Source organism: Lissotriton helveticus, chromosome 1_1, assembly GCF_964261635.1.
Source record: "Lissotriton helveticus chromosome 1_1, aLisHel1.1, whole genome shotgun sequence".
NCBI classification, from domain to species: domain Eukaryota; kingdom Metazoa; phylum Chordata; class Amphibia; order Caudata; family Salamandridae; genus Lissotriton; species Lissotriton helveticus.
In genome coordinates, this window is record NC_136057.1 from 392,216,788 (window position 1) to 392,237,806 (window position 21,019).

General features: G+C 44.7%; 1 protein-coding gene across 1 annotated transcript in view; it reads right to left on the bottom strand.

Moving 5' to 3' along the window:
- Window positions 1–21,019, bottom strand: part of LOC144809859 (differentially expressed in FDCP 6 homolog) — a 469,730-nt gene that overhangs the window by 203,499 nt on the left and 245,212 nt on the right. The window contains exon 6 of the mRNA XM_078673746.1: window positions 18,402–18,510. Within this exon, the coding sequence (XP_078529872.1) occupies window positions 18,402–18,510 (109 nt within the window). The remainder of the gene's footprint in view (window positions 1–18,401; window positions 18,511–21,019) is intronic.

Below are 21,019 nucleotides of genomic sequence, written 5' to 3' on the forward strand. Positions count from 1 at the left end.
AGTCACTCTCAACTCCATCCACCCTCTCAATCAAGGGGACCACACGACTCGCCCTAACCTTCTTGTCTAGCCAGGCAATCAACTTTCCCGCCTTATCTCCCACATCATACAAACGTCCTTGCTCATCACTCATCACTTTGGCGGCATCCGTTACCAGTGCCCTATAGTCAAGTTGCTTGAGACTGAGCAGGTGGAGCCTGTCCTGAGTGACACCAAGCTCCAATTCCCCTTCCAAGTCAGTGATTTCGGTCTCAAGTCGGACCACAGCCTCGTATTTACGTTTCTTAGCGCCATTGATTAATGATAGCGCCTGGCCACGGATAACAGTCTTGAAGGCTTCCCACAGCGAGATAGAAGATGACAAAGATCCCACATTTTCCGTGAAGTATCGATCCAGTGAGTTGATCAATTCCGCACGGGTCCCAGGATCGCGGAGATACCAAGGGTTAATCGAGGCTACCCGGCCCTCAGTTCCCTGCCTCGCTTCCATCACAAGCCATAACGGGGAGTGGTCCGAAATACCCCTAGCCAAATGTCTAATCTCCCTGACAGAAGAGGCCTGTGTCGCGGGCATCAGAATGTAATCGAGTCTCGAGAGACTACTGTGTGCACCAGAGTGAAACATGTATTGTAGCTGCCCAGGGTGAAGAAGCCTCCAGCAATCTATTAATCCCAACGTATCCAAGAAGCCACCCAGCCAGGACCGTGATCTTACGAGTTCCCTGGGGGGGGTAGCGATCGTCACCTCCGGAAACAACCGAGTTGAAATCACCACCCACCACTAGGATACCCTCCGGAAGCTCCAAAATCACTCTCCCCAAGTCGGCAAAGGTCGTAACCTGAAGGCCAGGCGGGACATAGACAGAAAGCAGATTGATAGTCCTCCCCTCCCATCTTCCAGTGATGGCGGCGTACCGCCCCCTATCATCAAGGATGATATCATCCACCTCCAGAGGGAGGGAACTCCTGACCAGTATGCCCGCCCCCCTAGAGCCAGTGGTGAATCCAGAATGTGCCAGAAGACGGTAGCCCCGCCGATTCATAGCATGGCATGTATTTCCTATCAGATGTGTCTCCTGCAGTAGTACAACATCGGGGGAGAGGCGTCTCAACAGTTGTAACACCACACCCCTCTTTATCCTATCCCCCAACCCATTAACATTCCAGCATAGTAATTTCAATCCCCTACCCCCATCCCAGGAATAATTGCTGCATCCACCCCACAACGAACGCGACATCCAAATCCAGAAGTCAATCAATACATTGCCTTGAAATAAACGGAACACCAACAACTTCCCCCCTCCACCCCCCAACAAACACCCGAAACCCGACCCACCACCCTGCACCCCTGCGTTAGACTCAAAAGCCACCCCAACTTGCAGTGTGCCTGTCGCCCTAACATATAACTAATCTACGAAAAGAAACCCCGGAGGAGGAAGAGACCCACCCCCCCCGCCACCCCTGGGTAATCACCACTATCAAGCCAGTTTAAGAGTCAGCAAACCACAGCTGGATGATCTGTATATAATCCAGGAAACCAGGTCCATTTCTCATTCCTGCTCCATCGGGCCACCTTCAGCTCCGCCAGAATGTTCAGAGTGTTCCTGCTGCCTGGGCAGCGTGTAGAGCCAGTCACTAGCGGCCTCAGGGTGATCAAAGAAAAACGTGCGATCTCCATATTCCACACGCAGCCGAGCTGGAAAGAGCATTGCGTATTTCATGTCCCTGTCCCTCAATCGTCTTTTCACCCCCTGGAACCCCATCCTTTCCTTCTGCACGAGCTGGGTGAAATCCGGGTAGAAGCTCACCGTGGTATTTTCACAATTTCGTGGGGCCACCCAACCGCGACGCCTGCAGGATAGCATCTCTATCTCGAAAGTTGAAGATCCTGGCGATTATGGGTCGTGGGGTAGCACCCAGCTTAGGCTTTCCTCCCGGCACCCTGTGAGCACGTTCAACGGCAAAGAAGTTGCTTAAGCCTTTAGGTGCAAGGTAGTTTACAATGAGGTCCTCAACGAGGAGATCCACAGTTGGGCTTTCTGGTTTTTCAAGGGACCCCAACAATACGAACGTTGTTTCGTCTTGCCCGACCTTCAAAATCCTCCAGTCGGCGAGAAAAGAAATCGTTGGAAGACCGTAGATTGTGGACCTCCGTTTGTAGATCGGAGACATCAGTCGTGAGGCTGGAGGTCTTCAAATCCAATGATTTAACTTTTTCATTGGTCTTAGCTAAATCCGCCCTGATCAGGTTGACATCGATTGCCACAGTGTCAAGTTTTAGGGCCAGAGTCTCATATTGTTGGCCAATAGAGGTCTTCATGCTGGCAATGGCGCCCATGACATCACGTAAGGTCAAATCGTCTCCCGCCGTCGAGTCATCCCCCGCATCTCCCAGGGACTTACTCACACCACCGGGGGATCCCTTAGGATGCGTGTATCGGCCCTTACATTCGATTGTACGGTACCCCCACGGTGGACGGACTTGGTCTTTCGCTTCTCGACCTCCGGTTTGCCGGCCATCTTAGAAGTTGCGCCCCCGAGGGGTCCTCGAGACCTGGTGAAAATGGCTCCATTCAGTTCACCCAAAGGGGTGCGCTAGAAGAGCAGGTTACAACTTGCCATACGACGACCAGTGACATGCGATCACGATACTGGAGCGAAGTTGCGGAGTCCATTACGCCATGGGTGGCAGGAGCGAGACCGAGGCGGGAGAGGGTCCAAGGCCAAAAACAAAACCGAAAGCGAAGACCTAGGTAGAGAGCAGGATCAGGCAGGCCGATGTTGTTCAATTACCGTCCGGGCAGGCCATTGACTCGAGCACGGGGCAGTGGAGCAGGCCACAAAAGTTCAGAGTATCATAAGATCGTTTTCCGGAGTCCAAATCCATTTCTGAAAACAGCTATTATATCAGCTGGGATGCATCTTCAATGACCCGTCGTCGTAACCAGGATAGTAGTCAGGATAAGTGCAGGAGGTGGCGAAGGTCTGGGAGCCCTGTGCTCACGCGGCCATCACAGTTGCGCGCGAAGCTCCTCCTCAATCAAATATATTTAAGCTGAGAACCTAATTCAAAAGCATGTATTTATGTGCCAAGAGTGCAATGTTTACGGCTGATTCAAAAGCCACTGGAAGGCGTAAATGTATGTGGCCTGCTGGTGTGTACTGAAGCAATGATTCATACACTGTGCTCGCATAGCTCTGCACTTACCTTACAGCAATTCCCATGGAGTGTTACGAGCAGGACATTGAAATCCAAGTCAAGTAGGTGAACACCCACATTTGCAACCTAGACAATCTTTACAAACATGTTATAGTCTATATTCCACGGTTCTCTTCACATGTGACTGACACCTGAAAGTTTCATGCATATGTTCTGCATTAAGTAAGGCCAATTTCACGAAAATGATAGCAAACCACAGAGGTGATACAGGAATGGGAGACATTTAACAGAAAACATTAGCTATTGAAAAACCAAACAAATCAATCTAAGAAAAGTGAAATTCAACAATTTCCTCAATCTCAGTCTTACGTACTGTACACCAAGCATTGAGTGTTAGGAAAACAAGCTGAAGTTCACATTCTGTCAGAACTGCCTGCACAAACACAGGTCGTTTACAACAAATGTAAATTACACAGGTTAAGTCAGCAGTGTTTGTGACTGAGCCAAATACTGGTTAGCTAAAAGTCTGAACGTTATAATTCACGTTCTTGTACTTGCACCCTATATTTGTATTACGTTTTCATATTATATTTATTAGTAACAGCTGGATTACACTCTAGCAAGCAAAACTCTCACAAATCTATTACCGGTTTTGGATTTTCGACCAACTGTCATTTCAAATCATACTCTTATAATAATAGTTTTACATTTTTGAAAGACACTATTGGAATGCCGTACTAGTTTTCTCAGGGGCCAGGAATGCAAATCATTTTTTGCAATAATATTCCAAAATAAACATCTATACGCACTAGCCACTTGATAGAGTTAGTTGTCAAAAACTACTCGGAAACATGATTTTAAGTGTATAAAATGAGATGGGAGCATTAACAATATCCTGTATTGTTTATGCCTGTGCAGGGAAAACTTCACCTAAGGCCACTGAGTGCTAATCTCAATCATATGCTCAATTTTTTTCACCCAACCCGAGTCACCCTATTCATCTCTAAATTACTTCAAAATATTTCTCATCCAAAAACTAGTATGATAAATTAATATGCTCTGGAGGTTACTATGATTCTACCAGACACTACCCATCACAAAGAGCTCTGATTTTCCAATTGATTGCATTGCTACTGGTGTTAGGATTCCCAAATATTTGATCTGTAGCTTGGCAAAAGTTTAAGAAATGTTACAAAATGTGTATTTATGTTCCTTGATGAAACGTGGCCACAATGGATTTGCTACAGAAATGATATCTGGAATCGTTTGCACATTTGCTTGATATTCTTCAGTACCAATCATCATTCATCTTTACTAATAGCATTTGTTTTAGATATTTTTTTTTCTTAAAGTGTATTGGGCATGGATGCATCCTTGTCTCTCTCCCCGACACTCTTCATCTGTTTATGGAACCACTCACTGAGCTTCTCAACTCCTCAAATATATAATATCACAGGTACACAACTCTACATTAAGGCTCACTCACTTGAAGACATCAAGTCCCTGAATTGAACGCTCCAAAAAACACAGACCTGGCTGGCAAAGAACCATTTAAAAAACGAAACACCCTAAAAACAGAACTTCTCTTAATCGCTCCCCCAACCAAACAACCATCATTCGTGAGTGGGTGAAGTGCCTAACAGCACTCGATGGTCAACCTCTCATCATTGATTTGGCTAAATCACTAGGAATAACCCTGGACAATAAGCTAAATATGCAGAAGCACATCAGCGCTCCAACTAAAGGAGCAAATTTCCAGATGAACACCCTGAGAAAATTGAAACCTTTCGTACCCGCAAATGACTTTAAACAGGCAGTTCAAACTCTAGTAATTCCCAGAGTGGACTAAGGGAGTGTTGCTCTCTGCTGCCTGCCCAGATCAACAACCGCCCCTCTAAGAGCCTCAATCAATAGAGCCGCTAGACTTATCACAGGCACCAAAAGAAACTGCCACATTTCACCTGAACTGCATGCCCTCAACTGGCTACTTTTTGTGGCCCGAATCCATTTGAAAATCGCCTGTATGACACATAAGGCATTGCATCACAAAACCCTGAGATACCTAGTGGAGCAACTAGTACCATCGGGTGGTAACAGATCTACTAGGAGCTCTAACAATATGCTACTTATACCACAACGTTTTTCCAAGAAGAAAACATACAATCATACCTTCTCAGGAATGGCTCTCAGGATTTGGAACGCCTTGCCCCAGAAACGAGACTTAACCCGTCCGCAGCCTTTTTAAAACAAGCATTTGCAATGCAATAGGTCTCGCATTAGGAAAGTTTGAGCTATTGGTATTGTAAATGACAATTTTTTTATTTATGTGTTGGTTTTGAGAATAGCGAAATTAATAGCTTTGTCATTTACAATGTCAATAGTTTTAACTTTCGCAAACGTGACACCTATAGCATTTGTAATGCAATATGTGTTGTATTTACGTGCCTTAGATGTATTAATATTACAAATAACAATGGCTTTTAATTATTTATTTTTTTAATAATTAATACTTAAATAAAAGTTATTGTAATTTATGGCAATAGCTTAAACTTTTGTAAATAACTTTTGTGAAGATTATGTTCAGTGTATTTTATTGTGACGAAAATCCAAGAACAGAAGTGAAATATTAACATCTTTTTGTGACATTTGTAATAAAGCTTGAAACATTGAGAGAACATATTTGAACCAGTTGTTGGATGGTGGGGCTGAGTGATGCTGTGGCGTTCAGTGGGGCTGAGTGATGCTGTGGCGTTCAGTGGGGCTGAGTGATGCTGTGAAGTTCAGTGGTGCCGAGTGATGCTGTGGCGTTCAGTGGCGCTGAGCGATGCTGTGGCGTTGAGCGATGCTGTGGCGTTGAGCGATGCTGTGGCGTTGAGCGATGCTGTGGCGTTGAGCGATGCTGTGGCGTTGAGCGATGCTGTGGCGTTGAGCGATGCTGTGGCGTTGAGCGATGCTGTGGCGTTGAGCGATGCTGTGGCGTTGAGCGATGCTGTGGCGTTGAGCGATGCTGAGTGATGCTGTGGCATTCAGTGGTCCTGTGACGTGAGTGGTGCTGTGGCAATGTAAAATGTAGCAAGGCGAGAGCTGGAGGGGCCTTGTGAGGAACCATAAACATTTGAAGCTAACGAGGATGGCAGAGAGCTGATGAAAGGGACGCTTGTGGATGCCTGACGCTTGTGGATGTCTGATGTTTGTGGATGTCTGATGCTTGTGGATGCCTGACACTTGTGGATGCCTGACGCTTGTGCATGCTAGACCCTTTTTGGATGCCTGACGCTTGTGGATGTCTTATGGGTGATGCTTGTGGATGTCTGATGCCTGATGTTTGTGGATGTCGGATGCCTGATGCCTGTGGATGTCTGATGCCTGATGTTTGTGGATGTCTGATGCTGGATGCCTGATGCCTGTGGATGCCTGATTCCTGTGGATGCCTAATGCTTGTGGATGCCTGATGCTTGTGGATGCCTGATGCTTGTGGATGCCTGACGCTTGTGGATTTTTGACGCTTGTGGATGCCTGAAGCTTGTGAATGCCTGACGCTTGTGGATGCCTGATGCTAATGGTCTGTGTGTGTGCCTATAAAGCATGCACTGACAGCTGTTTGTGTCTGCCTGGTGGAAGCGTGCACGGACGGCTAGTAATGTGTGTGCATGGTGAAAGCGTGCACTGATGACTGGTGATGATGGCAGGTGGTGTGTGTGCCTAGTGGAAGCGTGCACTGACAACTGGTGGTGTGTATGCCTGGTGAAAGTGTGCAGTGACGGATGGTGGTGTGTGCCTGGTGGAAGTGTGCACTGACAACTGGTGGTGTGTGTGCCTGGTGGAAGCGTGCAATTATAGCTGGTGGTGTGTTTGCCTAGTGAAAGCGTGCACTGAGGGCTGGAATGTGCCTGTTAAAACGTGCACTGACAGTTGGTGGTGTGCATGTGCCTAGTGAAAGCGTGCACTAATGGCTGGTGGTGTGTGCCTGGTGAAAGTGTGCACTGACGGCTGGTGGTGGGTGTGCTTGGTGGAAGCATGCAATTATAGCTGGTGGTGTGTATGTCTGGTGAATATGTACACTGACAGCTGGAGGAATGTGCCTGTTAAAACGTGCAATGACAGCTGGCGTTGTGTGTCTGACTGGTGAAAGCGTGCACTAACGGATGGCGATGTGTGCCTGATGGAAGCGTGCACTAACGACTAGTGGTGTGTGTGCATGATGGAAGTATGCACTGACTGGTGATGATAGCTGGTGGTGTGTGTGTCTATAGGAAGCGTGCACAAATGGCTAGTCATGTGTGTGCCTGGTGGAAGTGTGCACTGATGGCTGGTGATGTGTGTGTGCCTGTTGGAATCGTGTACTGATGGCTGGTGGTGTGTATGCTTGGTGAAAGTGTACACTGACGGTTAGAGGAGTGTGTTGGTTAAAACGTGCACGGACAGCTGCCGTTGTGTGTCTGCCTGGTGAAAGCGTGCACTGACGGCTGGGGGTGTGTGACTGGTGAAAGTGTGCACTAACGGCTGGTGGTGTGTCTGCCTGGTGGAAGCGTGTATCGACGGCTGGTGGCGTATGCCTGGCGAAAGTGTGCACTGACGGCTGGTAATGTGTGTGCCAAAGAAAAAGTGTGAAACAAAAATAACGAGTGTAAAATAAAAGTGTAGAATGTGAGACAAAGAGACCAAAGATATGTGAGCAATTTTAATCTCCATTCAAGATACATAATGGAAAGTTATATACCTTTTGCGCTAATGTGACAGAAAAAAAGAGAAGGAAGAGAAACAATCGTCTAGTGTACTGTGTAAACTTAAAATAAGGTACAAATGTCGTTTAAGCTAAATAATACAAAACCTCCTTGACGGTGCCTGTGACTAACAAATAAAGTTTTTTGGGCAACAAAAAAAACTTACATTGGCTAAAAGCCCTAACATATTGCTAACAGAGGGAAATACTTGCATGCGCCCATCATAGTGCCGTTCCAATTTTACCACAAACACATTACTGTTTAAGATACTATATATTTTTCTAAAAAAGAGAACCTTTTGTATGTAAGGAGTTTCGTGTAAAATAACTAGGCTCCCAGAGGAAACAACACTTAAGGAGGATGTCTGGATGTTTCCTTGTTTATGGAACCACTCACTGAGCTTCTCAACTCCTCAAATATATAATATCACAGGTACACAACTCTACATTAAGGCCCACTCACTTGGAGACATCAAGTCCCTGAATTCAACGCTCCAAAAAACACAGACCTGGCTGGCAAAGAACCATTTCAAAAACGAAACACCCTAAAAACAGAACTTCTCTTAATCGCTCCCCCAACCAAACAACCATCATTCGTGAGTGGGTGAAGTGCCTAACAGCACTCGATGGTCAACCTCTCATTATTGATTTGGCTAAATCACTAGGAATAACCCTGGACAATAAGCTAAATATGCAGAAGCACATCAGCGCTCCAACTAAAGGAGCAAATTTCCAGATGAACACCCTGAGAAAATTGAAACCTTTCGTACCCGCAAATGACTTTAAACAGGCAGTTCAAACTCTAGTAATTCCCAGAGTGGACTATGGGAGTGTTGCTCTCTGCTGCCTGCCCAGATCAACAACCGCCCCTCTAAGAGCCTCAATCAATAGAGCCGCTAGACTTATCACAGGCACCAAAAGAAACTGCCACATTTCACCTGACCTGCGTGCCCTCAACTGGCTACTTTTTGTGGCCCGAATCCATTTGAAAATCACCTGTATGACACATAAGGCATTGCATCACAAAACCCTGAGATACCTAGTGGAGAAACTAGTACCATCGGGTGGTAACAGATCTACTAGGAGCTCTAACAATATGCTACTTATACCACAACGGTTTTCCAAGAAGAAAACATACAACCATACCTTCTCAGGAATGGCTCTCAGGATTTGGAACACCTTGCCCCAGAAACGAGACTTAACCCGTCCGCAGCCTTTTTAAAACAAGCATTTGCAATGCAATAGGTCTCGCATTAGGAAAGTTTGAGCTATTGGCATTGTAAATGACAATTTTTTTATTTATGTGTTGGTTTTGAGAATAGCGAAATTAATAGCTTTTCATTTACAATGTCAATAGTTTTAACTTTCGCAAACGTGACACCTATAGCATTTGTAATGCAATATGTGTTGTATTTATGTGCCTTAGATGTATTAATATTACAAATAACAATGGCTTTTAATTATTATTTTTTTTAATAATTAATACTTAAATAAAAGTTATTGTAATTTATGGCAATAGCTTAAACTTTTGTAAATAACTTTTGTGAAGATTATGTTCAGTGTATTTTATTGTGACGAAAATCCAAGAACAGAAGTGAAATATTAACATCTTTTTGTGACAATTGTAATAAAGCTTGAAACATTGAGAGAACATATTTGAACCAGTTGTTGTTGGATGGTTGCACAGAGTGATGCTGTGGCTTTCAGTGGGGCTGAGTGATGCTGTGAAATTCAGTGATGCGGTGAAATTCAGTGGTGCTGAGTGATGCTGTGAAATTCAGTGGTGCTGAGTGATGCTGTGGCGTTCAGTGGTGCTGAGTGATGCTGTGGCGTTGAGCGATGCTGTGGCGTTGAGCGATGCTGTGGCGTTGAGCGATGCTGTGGCGTTGAGCGATGCTGTGGCGTTGAGCGATGCTGTGGCGTTGAGCGATGCTGTGGCGTTGAGCGATGCTGTGGCGTTGAGCGATGCTGTGGCGTTGAGCGATGCTGTGGCGTTGAGCTATGCTGTGGCGTTGAGCGATGCTGTGGCGTTGAGCTATGCTGTGGCGTTGAGCTATGCTGTGGCGTTGAGCTATGCTGTGGCGTTGAGCTATGCTGTGGCGTTGAGCTATGCTGTGGCGTTGAGCTATGCTGTGGCGTTGAGCTATGCTGTGGCGTTGAGCAATGCTGTGGCATTGAGCAATGCTGTGGCGTTGAGCAATGCTGAGTGATGCTGTGGCGTTCAGTGGTCCTGTGACGTGAGTGGTGCTGTGGCAATGTAAAATGTAGCAAGGCGAGAGCTGGAGGGGCCTTGTGAGGAATCATAAACATTTGAAGCTAACGAGGATGGCAGAGAGCTGATGAAAGGGACGCTTGTGGATGCCTGACGCTTGTGGATGTCTGATGTTTGTGGATGTCTGATGTCTGTGGATGTCTGATGTCTGACGCTTGTGGATTCCTGACACTTGTGGATGCCTGACGCTTGTGCATGCTAGACCCTTTTTGGATGCCTGACGCTTGTGGATGTCTTATGGGTGATGCTTGTGGATGTCTGATGCTTGTGGATGTCTGATGCCTGATGTTTGTGGATGTCTGATGCCTGATGTTTGTGGATGTCGGATGCCTGATGCCTGTGGATGTCTGATGCCTGATGTTTGTGGATGTCTGATGCTGGATGCCTGATGCCTGTGGGTGCCTGATGCCTGTGGATGCCTGATTCCTGTGGATGCCTGATGCTTGTGGATGCCTGATGCTTGTGGATACCTGATGCTTGTGGATGCCTGACGCTTTTGGATTTTTGACGCTTGTGGATGCCTGAAGCTTGTGAATGCCTGACGCTTGTGGATGCCTGATGCTAATGGTTTGTGTGTGTGCCTATAAAGCATGCACTGACGGCTGTTTGTGTCTGCCTGGTGGAAACGTGCACGGACGGCTAGTAATGTGTGTGCATGGTGAAAGCGTGCACTGACGACTGGTGATGATGGCAGGTGGTGTGTGTGCCTAGTGGAAGCGTGCACTGACAACTGGTGGTGTGTATGCCTGGTGAAAGCGTGCAGTGACGGATGGTGGTGTGTGCCTGGTGGAAGTGTGCACTGACAACTGGTGGTGTGTGTGCCTGGTGGAAGCGTGCAATTATAGCTGGTGGTGTGTTTGCCTAGTGAAAGCGTGCACTGAGGGCTGGAATGTGCCTGTTAAAACGTGCACTGACAGTTGGTGGTGTGTGTGTGCCTAGTGAAAGCGTGCACTAACGGCTGGTGGTGTGTGCCTGGTGAAAGTGTGCACTGACGGCTGGTGGTGTGTATGCCTGGTGGAAGCGTGCACTGACGGCTGGTGGTGGGTGTGCTTGGTGGAAGCATGCAATTATAGCTGGTGGTGTGTATGTCTGGTGAATATGTACACTGACAGCTGGAGGAATGTGCCTGTTAAAACGTGCAATGACAGCTGGCGTTGTATGTCTGACTGGTGAAAGCGTGCGCTAACGGATGGCGATGTGTGCCTGATGGAAGCGTGCATTAACGACTAGTGGTGTGTGTGCATGATGGAAGTATGCACTGACTGGTGATGATCGCTGGTGGTGTGTGTGTCTATAGGAAGCGTGCACTAATGGCTAGTCATGTGTGTGCCTGGTGGAAGTGTGCACTGATGGCTGGTGATGTGTGTGTGCCTGTTGGAATCGTGTACTGATGGCTGGTGGTGTGCATGCTTGGTGAAAGTGTACACTGACGGTTAGAAGAGTGTGTTGGTTAAAACGTGCACGGACAGCTGCCGTTGTGTGTCTGCCTGGTGAAAACGTGCACTGACGGCTGGGGGTGTGTGACTGGTGAAAGTGTGCACTAACGGCTGGTGGTGTGTCTGCCTGGTGGAAGCGTGTATCGACGGCTGGTTGCATATGCCTGGCGAAAGTGTGCACTGACGGCTGGTAATGTGTGTGCCAAAGAAAAAGTGTGAAACAAAAATAACGAGTGTAAAATAAAAGTGTAGAGTGTGAGACAAAGAGACCAAAGATATGTGAGCAATTTTAATCTCCATTCAAGATACATAATGGAAAGTTATATACCTTTTGCGCTAATGTGACAGAAAAAAAGAGAAGGAAGAGAAACAATCATCTAGTGTACTGTGTAAACTTAAAATAAGGTACAAATGTCGTTTAAGCTAAATAATACAAAACCTCCTTGACGGTGCCTGTGACTAACAAATAAAGTTTTTTGGGCAAAAAAAAAAACTTACATTGGCTAAAAGCCCTAACATATTGCTAACAGGGGGAAATACTTGGATGCGCCCATCATAGTGCCGTTCCAATTTTACCACAAACACAATACTGTTTAAGATACTATATATTTTTCTAAAAAAGAGAACCTTTTGTATGTTAGGAGTTTCGTGTAAAATAACTAGGCTCCCAGAGGAAACAACACTTAAGGAGGATGTCTGGATGTTTCCTTGTGGCTTGAGCTCTGCTGGGCCTCGGGCATGTTTAGTGTTTTCACGTGCAAATGCAAATCCATTAATCAAGCAGGATGGCTCTGTCTGGTTTCAGGCCCATTGGCGACTGTTGTCTGTTAAATGCGTAGTATTCAAGAATGTAGCATTGTAATACTAGGAAAGCAGGCAAGATAAGCCTGTTAATGAGGGGAAAGAGAAGGATGTAAGCGAGAGCGGCAGCCTTTGAAGATGCGATGATGGGAGGTGTGCGAGCGGCTTTCCTTTCTAAGTCTGATGGGGGCGGGGGAGCAAATGGCGTGCATGCACTGTCGATAATCCGCATTCAAAAGCCCCTTGGTAAGCTTTTCTGGAGCAGCTCTCTATAAGTCTCGGCGGAGCAATGCGCAAGCGCATTGGCTCAGCGAGACCTAAAAACAGGGGAACGGTTTTCCTTACATTACAAAAGCACCTTGTGCCCCTCAGATCCCACCCACTATGACCGCCGATTGCAAGCATGAGCCCAAAAAAAACATGCCTGATGCTTGCAATAACAATTCTGAATTAAAAAAATTATTTCGTGCCATGGCAGTTAACATTGCTCCATCAGCCAATAAACCTAAACATATAGGACACTATCAGCCTGATTCATCAAGGTACCGTTTTGCGAGTCTCTAATAGAGATTCATAAGGAATCGCTATTAGAGACTCGCAAAACGGTATTCATGTAGGAATTGCTAAATAAATAGCGATTCCTACACATTCCTTATTTGCGAGTAGCAAATTGCTACTCGCAAATAAGGAATAACTCCCCATTCATTCCTATGGGCCAAAAGGCCCATAGGAATGAATGGGGAGTATTCGTTATTTGCGAGTAGCAATTTGCTACTCGCAAATAAGATAGCGATTTAAAGGGTGCCAGGGGTGTCCAAAGGACACCCTGTAGCACCCCTTAAATGCAAATTGGAACAGGTGTTGCGCACACACATGTCCAAAGGACATGTGTGTGTGCAACATGCAACTTAGAAAAATGCTTTTAAAAGCATTTTTCTAAGTTTTTGCTATTTACCGAGAGGTCTGACCTCTCGGTAAATAGCGGCCCGAAATTGCGAATTAGCAATTTAAAATTGGTTGATGAATTGCATTTAAGGAATCTCTAATAGAGATTCCTTAAATGCAATTCCTCGCACAATAGCGAATTCTGTAATAGTGATTATTGCATTTGGGATGATGAATCCCAAATGCAATAATTGCGCTCGCAAAGGGCCAGATTCTCAGAATCTGGCCCTTTGCGAGCCAATTTTCGTTTCATGAATCAGGCTGTATGTATCTACAGACATATGCGATGCAACATCTAAGTTGCTTCCAGAACAAATTGCTTTTACGGTCAGCAGTATTTTGCGGAATCCAGTGAAATAGCTGTAAAGTGCATCACACACTCAAAGACTCACGGACATTGTACTTCAAGACCCTCAGGAGATCAACAAAAAAGGAAGCATTAACCCCCACATGCATCATTGAGACATTTTGCACTTCTTAATTTGCGAAAAATAAGGAATCGCAAATTAAGAAGTGCAAAATGGTATGCATCATTATTTTCGGTATTCATTTGTGATTCGGTAAAAATCGCAATTTTTACCGAATCCCAAATAAATACCGAATTCTTAAGTTAATTTTCGCAAATCCCATTGATTCCTATGGGCCAAAAGGCCCATAGGAGTCAATGGGAAGGCATTAGCAAATTGCGAGTGGCACTTTGAAAATTTCATGGGTGCAGGGGGGGGTCCAAAGGACCCCCCCATGCACCCCTGAAATGTATTTTTCGCATCATGTTTCACACACACATGTCCTAAGGACATGTGTGTGTGAAACATGAATGTTGAAAAAAAACATTTTCAGCATTTGAAACACTTTTTCCAAATTTACCGAGTGGTTCAACCACTCGGTAAATTTGGCACCCTAATTGCGAATTTACACTTTGAAAAGTAATGATGCATTGCTTTTAAGAAATCGCACATCTGCGACTTCTTAAAAGCACCCGCAATTTTAGAACTCGCAAAAATGTTACGAATTCTAAAATTGCTTCATGCATCCCAAAAAGCACTTTTGCATTCGCAAACGGCCGATTTTAAGGAATCGCACCGTTTGCGACTACAAAAATGCTTGATGCATGTGGGGGTTAGTGCCAAAGAGGGGTAGGATTTTGTTCAGGCACTCGCCAATCGCAAGTGACCTACGACCACCAAAGAACTCGCCTGGTTGCAAGGGTGAGATCAGTCAGGGTTGAACTTGCAACTGAAAGACTTTCTGCTTTAGTGCAGTGTCGCTGAAACATTCACGTCTTATTCTCATTTTAAAACTGTTCCAGCCCTAAAGAAATTATCCAATAAGAACTTCATTTGTTGCCACCCCAACCTCTCCTTCATTATCATATTTTAGGAGGCAGCTGAAATTCTGGTTGTCTGAATAGGCTATGCGAAGATGAGGGTCATAACACTCCTTGGTGTGGTGGTGCTTAATAGGTGATGTGGTAAAACCAATGATTCAAGGCCACCTGAAAAAGCTAGTCAGCAGGATGAGATCCGCCTGCACAAGCAAACTTGCCAAAAACTACTGGGGTCCGCTCGCTTATTGGGAGCACAGAACAGGGAACATTATGAACTTTGCATTTTGGCAAGATTTTCTCTGGAGTATCATCATTTGCACTGTTTAATTTAAAAAATGTATGGCAATTCTTCTTCTAATCAGTTAACATGCTTGAGCTTCCTAAGTATTCATTACCGAACTAGAAGTACACTATGAACGAATGAACAAATGTGAACGCTAGTCAGGCTATATATTAAAAACCATTCTGATAAAGTAACAAGAGAAGTCTCTGGAGGCAGAAATATTTGATCTATCATATCCATGCAAAACACATTCTCTTAAAATGGTCTCAAAGACTCGCACACGTCTGGCAAGATTCAGAACAGTGCAATATACCGATTGAGCCAGTGTTGCTGTAACACCATAGCACACGGAAGTCATCTTCGAGAATCAGCATGAAGGACATATCAGTCATCTACTGACCTTGATGGAACAGAGTAAAACCACAATTCAAAGTGAGCCTCGTTAACAGAAATCTGTAGAGGAGTGTTTCAATAGTAATTAGAACAACTGACTTCTCATTGACCCCACTATCAGAAAGCCATACTACAGAGAACTCCAGAAATATTGGCCAGGCCACTCTTCAAAGCTTTGTAGAAATGTCATGGCTTGAAGCCTGTTCTCAGGGACAATAAGGGTGTGTCTGGTACCTTCCTACAGGTTTCTATTAGAAAGTAGTAAATCAATCCATTTTCCTACAAAATAATATTGAATGACACTCTGTGTAAGAGCAGTCTACAAAATATTTAATATCACACTATGGCTAGAAACCTTCACTGCCTTGTGCTCCATTGCCTTCCAAACAATGTTAAAACTCTATAAACACATAACAAAAAATATCAAAACACTATGGAGGTATCTGTGAAGGACTTCCTCTATACTTTAATGGCAGAGTCATAAAGAGAAGACATTACTGTCTTTTTTACTTAATATTGTGATTGCAAAAGAAAACAGCTGTGAAGCCCTGCGGGCTGGTCTTCCGTCATTGGGTAATACACCAAAAGGAAGGGAGAACTGTCTATTTCAGTTCAAGCTTTCCAACACAGCCTGGGGAACTTCATGTCTGGCCTAATCAGTTGCCCTGGGAAATAGCTCTTTTAATGTACATTCATGTCGACATACAATATTTACAGACTCCTTTAGTATTTGGTAGATTTTGTATTTATTGTACAAAAGTAAATTTAGGACTAATGGCCACTGTAACTTAGTTCCATATTTATCAAAGAGACCCACAAAACAATTCCCTAGTAATCCACGCACCCGTGGTACCGCTCCAAAATGCAGGGGTTTGGAAGTCCTATCACATATTGTTTTGGGTCAAGGACCACAAGTGTTCGGCTTTATTTTGTCCACTGGACACATAGGCCAAGGCAACACCCCACAAGACAAAACCGATAGTTGCCAGTTTGGAGTGGCATAGTATGGAAAGAGGTTTATATGACATTAAAGAAAGGTTTACATTTAAATGTATACGTTGCTCAAACTTTTATATATAGGATTCATGAACCGAAAGTCTTTACTGCTAAAGTGAGCGTTCTAATAAAATGCAGTAACCCGTGACCTCACTTTGAATTACTGACAGGGTTTAAGCATAAAGCTGTGTTCACACTTGCAAAATGTAACAATTTTATGGCTAATTATAACACTATGATGATATGCAAATATATGCATGCACATGAATGAGACACTGGTGATTGCTTACTTTCAGATTAAAACATATACAAAAACACAAATCAACCATGTTTTGCTACAATGTTACGCCATTTTAAATACAATTTCTCTGATGCCTCATTTACTAACAAGAGGTAGCAAACGGTGCATTACAGGAGGAAAAAGTGACATGTGTTTAGGTTACAAAAGCGTACAAAGTAAACAGAGGTATAATACTGCAATATATGGAGGACACTCAAACACAAGAACAAACGTTACGTACCTCTAGTGTTGGAAATACTTAAGGATTTAGGGGAAACCATGGATAAGAAAGGCAGGCACATTGCGGTGCAAATGTGCAGTCTGCTAAGTGGAAGTCTAGGCTGCACGCATTTCTCAGCACATAAAAGGTGATAAGGCCCGGCAGGTGGGAGTGGGACAATGCCATGCTCGCTAATGTCGACCAGAATCTCACACGAGCAGGACTCCCGCAACAGCACCTTCTGGGAAATGCGGAACCTGAAGTGTGCAGGGTCGCCGAGCAGAGAGGGATAAACAAACGTGCAGCTGCTGAGGAAAACAAGTGAAAGCCCAGGGGAGGGAGGTGCATGGGGGCGGGGCTTACATGTAGGACGGGGAGGGCAAGAAAAGAGAGAGCAGCGGCAGAAAGTGAAAATAACAAGCTGCGGTGGGGGCAGGAGCGCGCCACCAGGTACGAGACTCCTGGCCCTATTACAGCGTTGGGCGAACTCACGGCCCCGCCAGAGAAGGGCGGCGGGGAGCGGAGACACCTTGCTCGGTGTGTGGACAGGGAGCGGGCAGCGGCGTGGGGCGAGATTGAGAGGCATGAAGTGAGGTTGCGGTCGGGAGTCGGATTAAATCACAGGACCGGCAGCAGCGGAGGGCAAGCTCGCTGTCTACTGAAGTGGTGAGGGGGGGTGCGCGTGCGTGGCTGTGTGTGTGCGCGTGAGCCCGTGAGTGGGGGGGGGCGTGCATGTGTGTGTGTGTGCGCGTGTGCGTATGCAGTGTGTGTGCATGTGTGTGTGTGTGAGTGTGGCTGTGTGTATGTGCGCGCGCGATTGAGAGAGGCGAGAGGCTGACTTACTGTGAATGTGAGACAGGAGATGGGCTGGGCGTGCGCGCCCACGAGGTGAAATCGCGGAGGGCTTGCGCGTGCACATCCCCGGTCTCACATTCCCGGCAAGTCGGCAACAATAGATGCTTCGCTGTGCACTGCTTCGCACTGCTAACACAGCTCGAACTAAAAAGAAGAGAAATCTATTCTCTTGGCCAAATTCATCTGAACCTTTTTATACACTCTTGATAATATATATTATTCTCAAATGTTTACTTCAACTGTATTCACATAATTCACAGTATTTATATGTATATTTCGATATATCTGCCCTATAAAGCGCTCGGATACCTGCAAGGGTCTTGTTCGCGCTTTACAAAACTGCCAAAATATATATATTTTTTAAACTAGAAAGTGAGACAATCTTTAGAATGACAAGATTTGTAATTACAGGAACACAATTAAGAATTCTGTTTAAGCATATACTCTCAAATGTTTTGTTATTTACTTTATTTTGTGTTTTAATTTTCTAGTTGAAGAGTTGAGTAGGGTTGCTCATCGACACATACAGAAATATTTCACTTGTGACTTGTGGGTAGTGTTCTGAAAGGATACCTAACAAAGGAGTTTAAAGCATGGGAAGTATGCGTTGTCTGAAGCATCCATGTACAGCTAAACAGAAACATCTCAAATTTGATTCACAAAATGGGCAAAACTGACTGAACTCCACACTATGTGAGCAAGTAACCCACCTAGCATCCACTCTTGCCGCTGCCGCATGTCCGAAGTACTCATCTCGTACGTGCGCTCAGGAGTTTTAACACAGAAGAGACATCTGCGGTTCTCCTTATCTGGGAGTACCTAAAATCACAAAAGAACTGGTTTTAAGACCAGCACTTCAGGTCTGGGCCGCATGCGTTATAGGAACAACTGCATTTTATTGTACACATTTTTCCATCAATGTCTGCAATACAAACAGAAAGGGGATGATGTTTATGCTGTAGCCATGAACGTTGATTCGCCTAAATGCCATGGCTGGCGGAAGGGACCTCACACACTTTTTTGTCCTCACTGGAATCATAGGAAGTGACATCATGTGATTGACCCTGAATCCCATGAAAATATGCCACAAATCTGTATCCTGATGAAAGTATAATAATTGCCATTATTGATGCTTAGTGTAGACCTAAAAAAGAAAAAGTATAGCTAAATCACAGGGAGAGGCACAAAAACAAAATTAGGAAGAAAAAAAAAACTGTTGCGGTTAGGCCCACTAGAACTAATTTATATTGAATAAAACGTGCATGTTGTTGGCTTGATTTACACCTTTTTATTATTTATAAGTTTTGACGTCATCACTTGTAAGTAACTATCACACTTGCAGAGTACAGAAATAATGATTCTGCCCAAAAACGAGTTTTCACACATTCACATTAATAGACTGTGGCAACAATTTATAAAATGTGTATTTGCTAATTTGTTTACATTTATTTTGTATTAGAAAGAGTGTGAATTCCATTTAAAATGTAATCTCCCAGCGGGACCAGCTGAAAGTAAACAGTTTATCTTCTGTGCTTGGTACAGATTTTGCCACCTTTGAGGTCATGGGTGGCAAAAGCAGTGTTAGGGGGTCGCAAGACGAAAGCCAGGAGTCGCAGCTGAGACCCCTTAATGACGTCCATGGGTGGCTTGGCTCATACTCTGCTTCAGTAGGACTGGATTCAAAACGCTTATTCTTTCCGTATTTCTATCTTACTCCTTGGACAGGTGTGACCTGCTCCTCAACGTTGAAGAGTAAAGCACAGTTTTGTGAACCAGGCACCTATTAATATGGTTTGAAATATTATCCCATTCTAAATTTTAGGAAAGTGAAAGGAATGTTTGTATCACTCTTTGTAATATGAGAGGTGACCAACAAATTGCCACCAAAAGTGAGAATCACAATTGTTTACCAAAGCAAATGACTAACCCTCAGACTTTTTTGTAATCTTTTTAGGACTCCACAAGTGAGGACACTCGGGCTAACTAGAGACTCCTGTTGTGCCTAGACTCTGCTACACCCCACTGCTAAGGTAACACTTAGCAGAAGTAATCGGATGTAACTTGTGTTTATGTTCAGAAGGGATGTCACCTAGCAATTCAGGTTGAACTGCCTCATTAGGGGGCAACCTAAGACTGATATGCAAATGGATATTACCCAGATGACAGTAGATTTTATGGAATATGAACCTAACATCTTTCCCGTGGCTTTCCCATCTTTTTGCCTTCCATCCCCTTGTTTAGTATTACTTCCTTTTTGCCGGACTGTGGGCACTTTACCACTGTTAACAAGTGCTAAGGTGCTTGTGCTCTCTTCTTTGACATGGTGACATTTGCATACACTCAATTGGCATATTTAATTTACTTATATGACACTAACAAAGTGGTACTCAATGTACCCACTTAAGGCCCTTTAAACATGTCTCAGGTCTGCTAATGAAGTCTGTATGTGCAGTTTTCAAGCTGCCATTTTTATTGGGCAAGATGAACAACTTGCTAGGCCCACCCCTCCCTTTTTAAGACATACAAGACACCCCTATGATAGGCCCTAAACACCCCAGAGGGCAGGGTGCAATGTTTTCAAAAAGTTTGACATGTACTTATAAATTGTACATGTCCTGTTAATAAAAAATCCTAAATTTGTTTTTCAATACTGACAGGCTTACCTCTCTAATAGGATAACATTGGGCCCACGAATCACATTTAATAAGTGATAACTTTCAATTGGGAGCAAGTAAAAATATCAATTTTGATGTCTAAGGGATTGTAATTTAAAACTCTCCTTGATGACAAGGTCGGATTTTAAGTTACAATTTTGAAAACGCTTCTTTTAGAAAGTTGCCATTTTCTTGTCCTAACCATTTTTAACTTGCACCCTGGGTCGCATGACTAGGTGTAGCTGGCAGTCGGTCTTTGTGTATTGCTCCCCAGACGGTGCGACAAAGGGAAGATAGGTGCTGGCCGGATTAGCAATCTCTGACTTGATGAAGGGGAGGAGCTGTCACCTACCACATTTGCACATCACAAAAGTTTAGCCTGAGCATAGTCACAAAGGGTTTGACACTAGTCTTGCGAGAACCCAGAGAAGCTAGGGACAGGGTAGGGAGGAAGAAAATCGCAGACACCTCTGGGGTGGAAACCTCCAGAACCATCTCCTACTTCAAAGTGGGCACCAGGTATAAACACTGGACCATCAGACTTAACTCTTCAGTACACCTCTGGACCTGTGGAAGACTCTGAAGGACTGCGGTGATGCTCTGCCAGAAGGATTGCTACTCTGCTGTCCAAGTGAGAAGTGGACCTGCTTCTTGAACCCAGGACCATGAGAGTG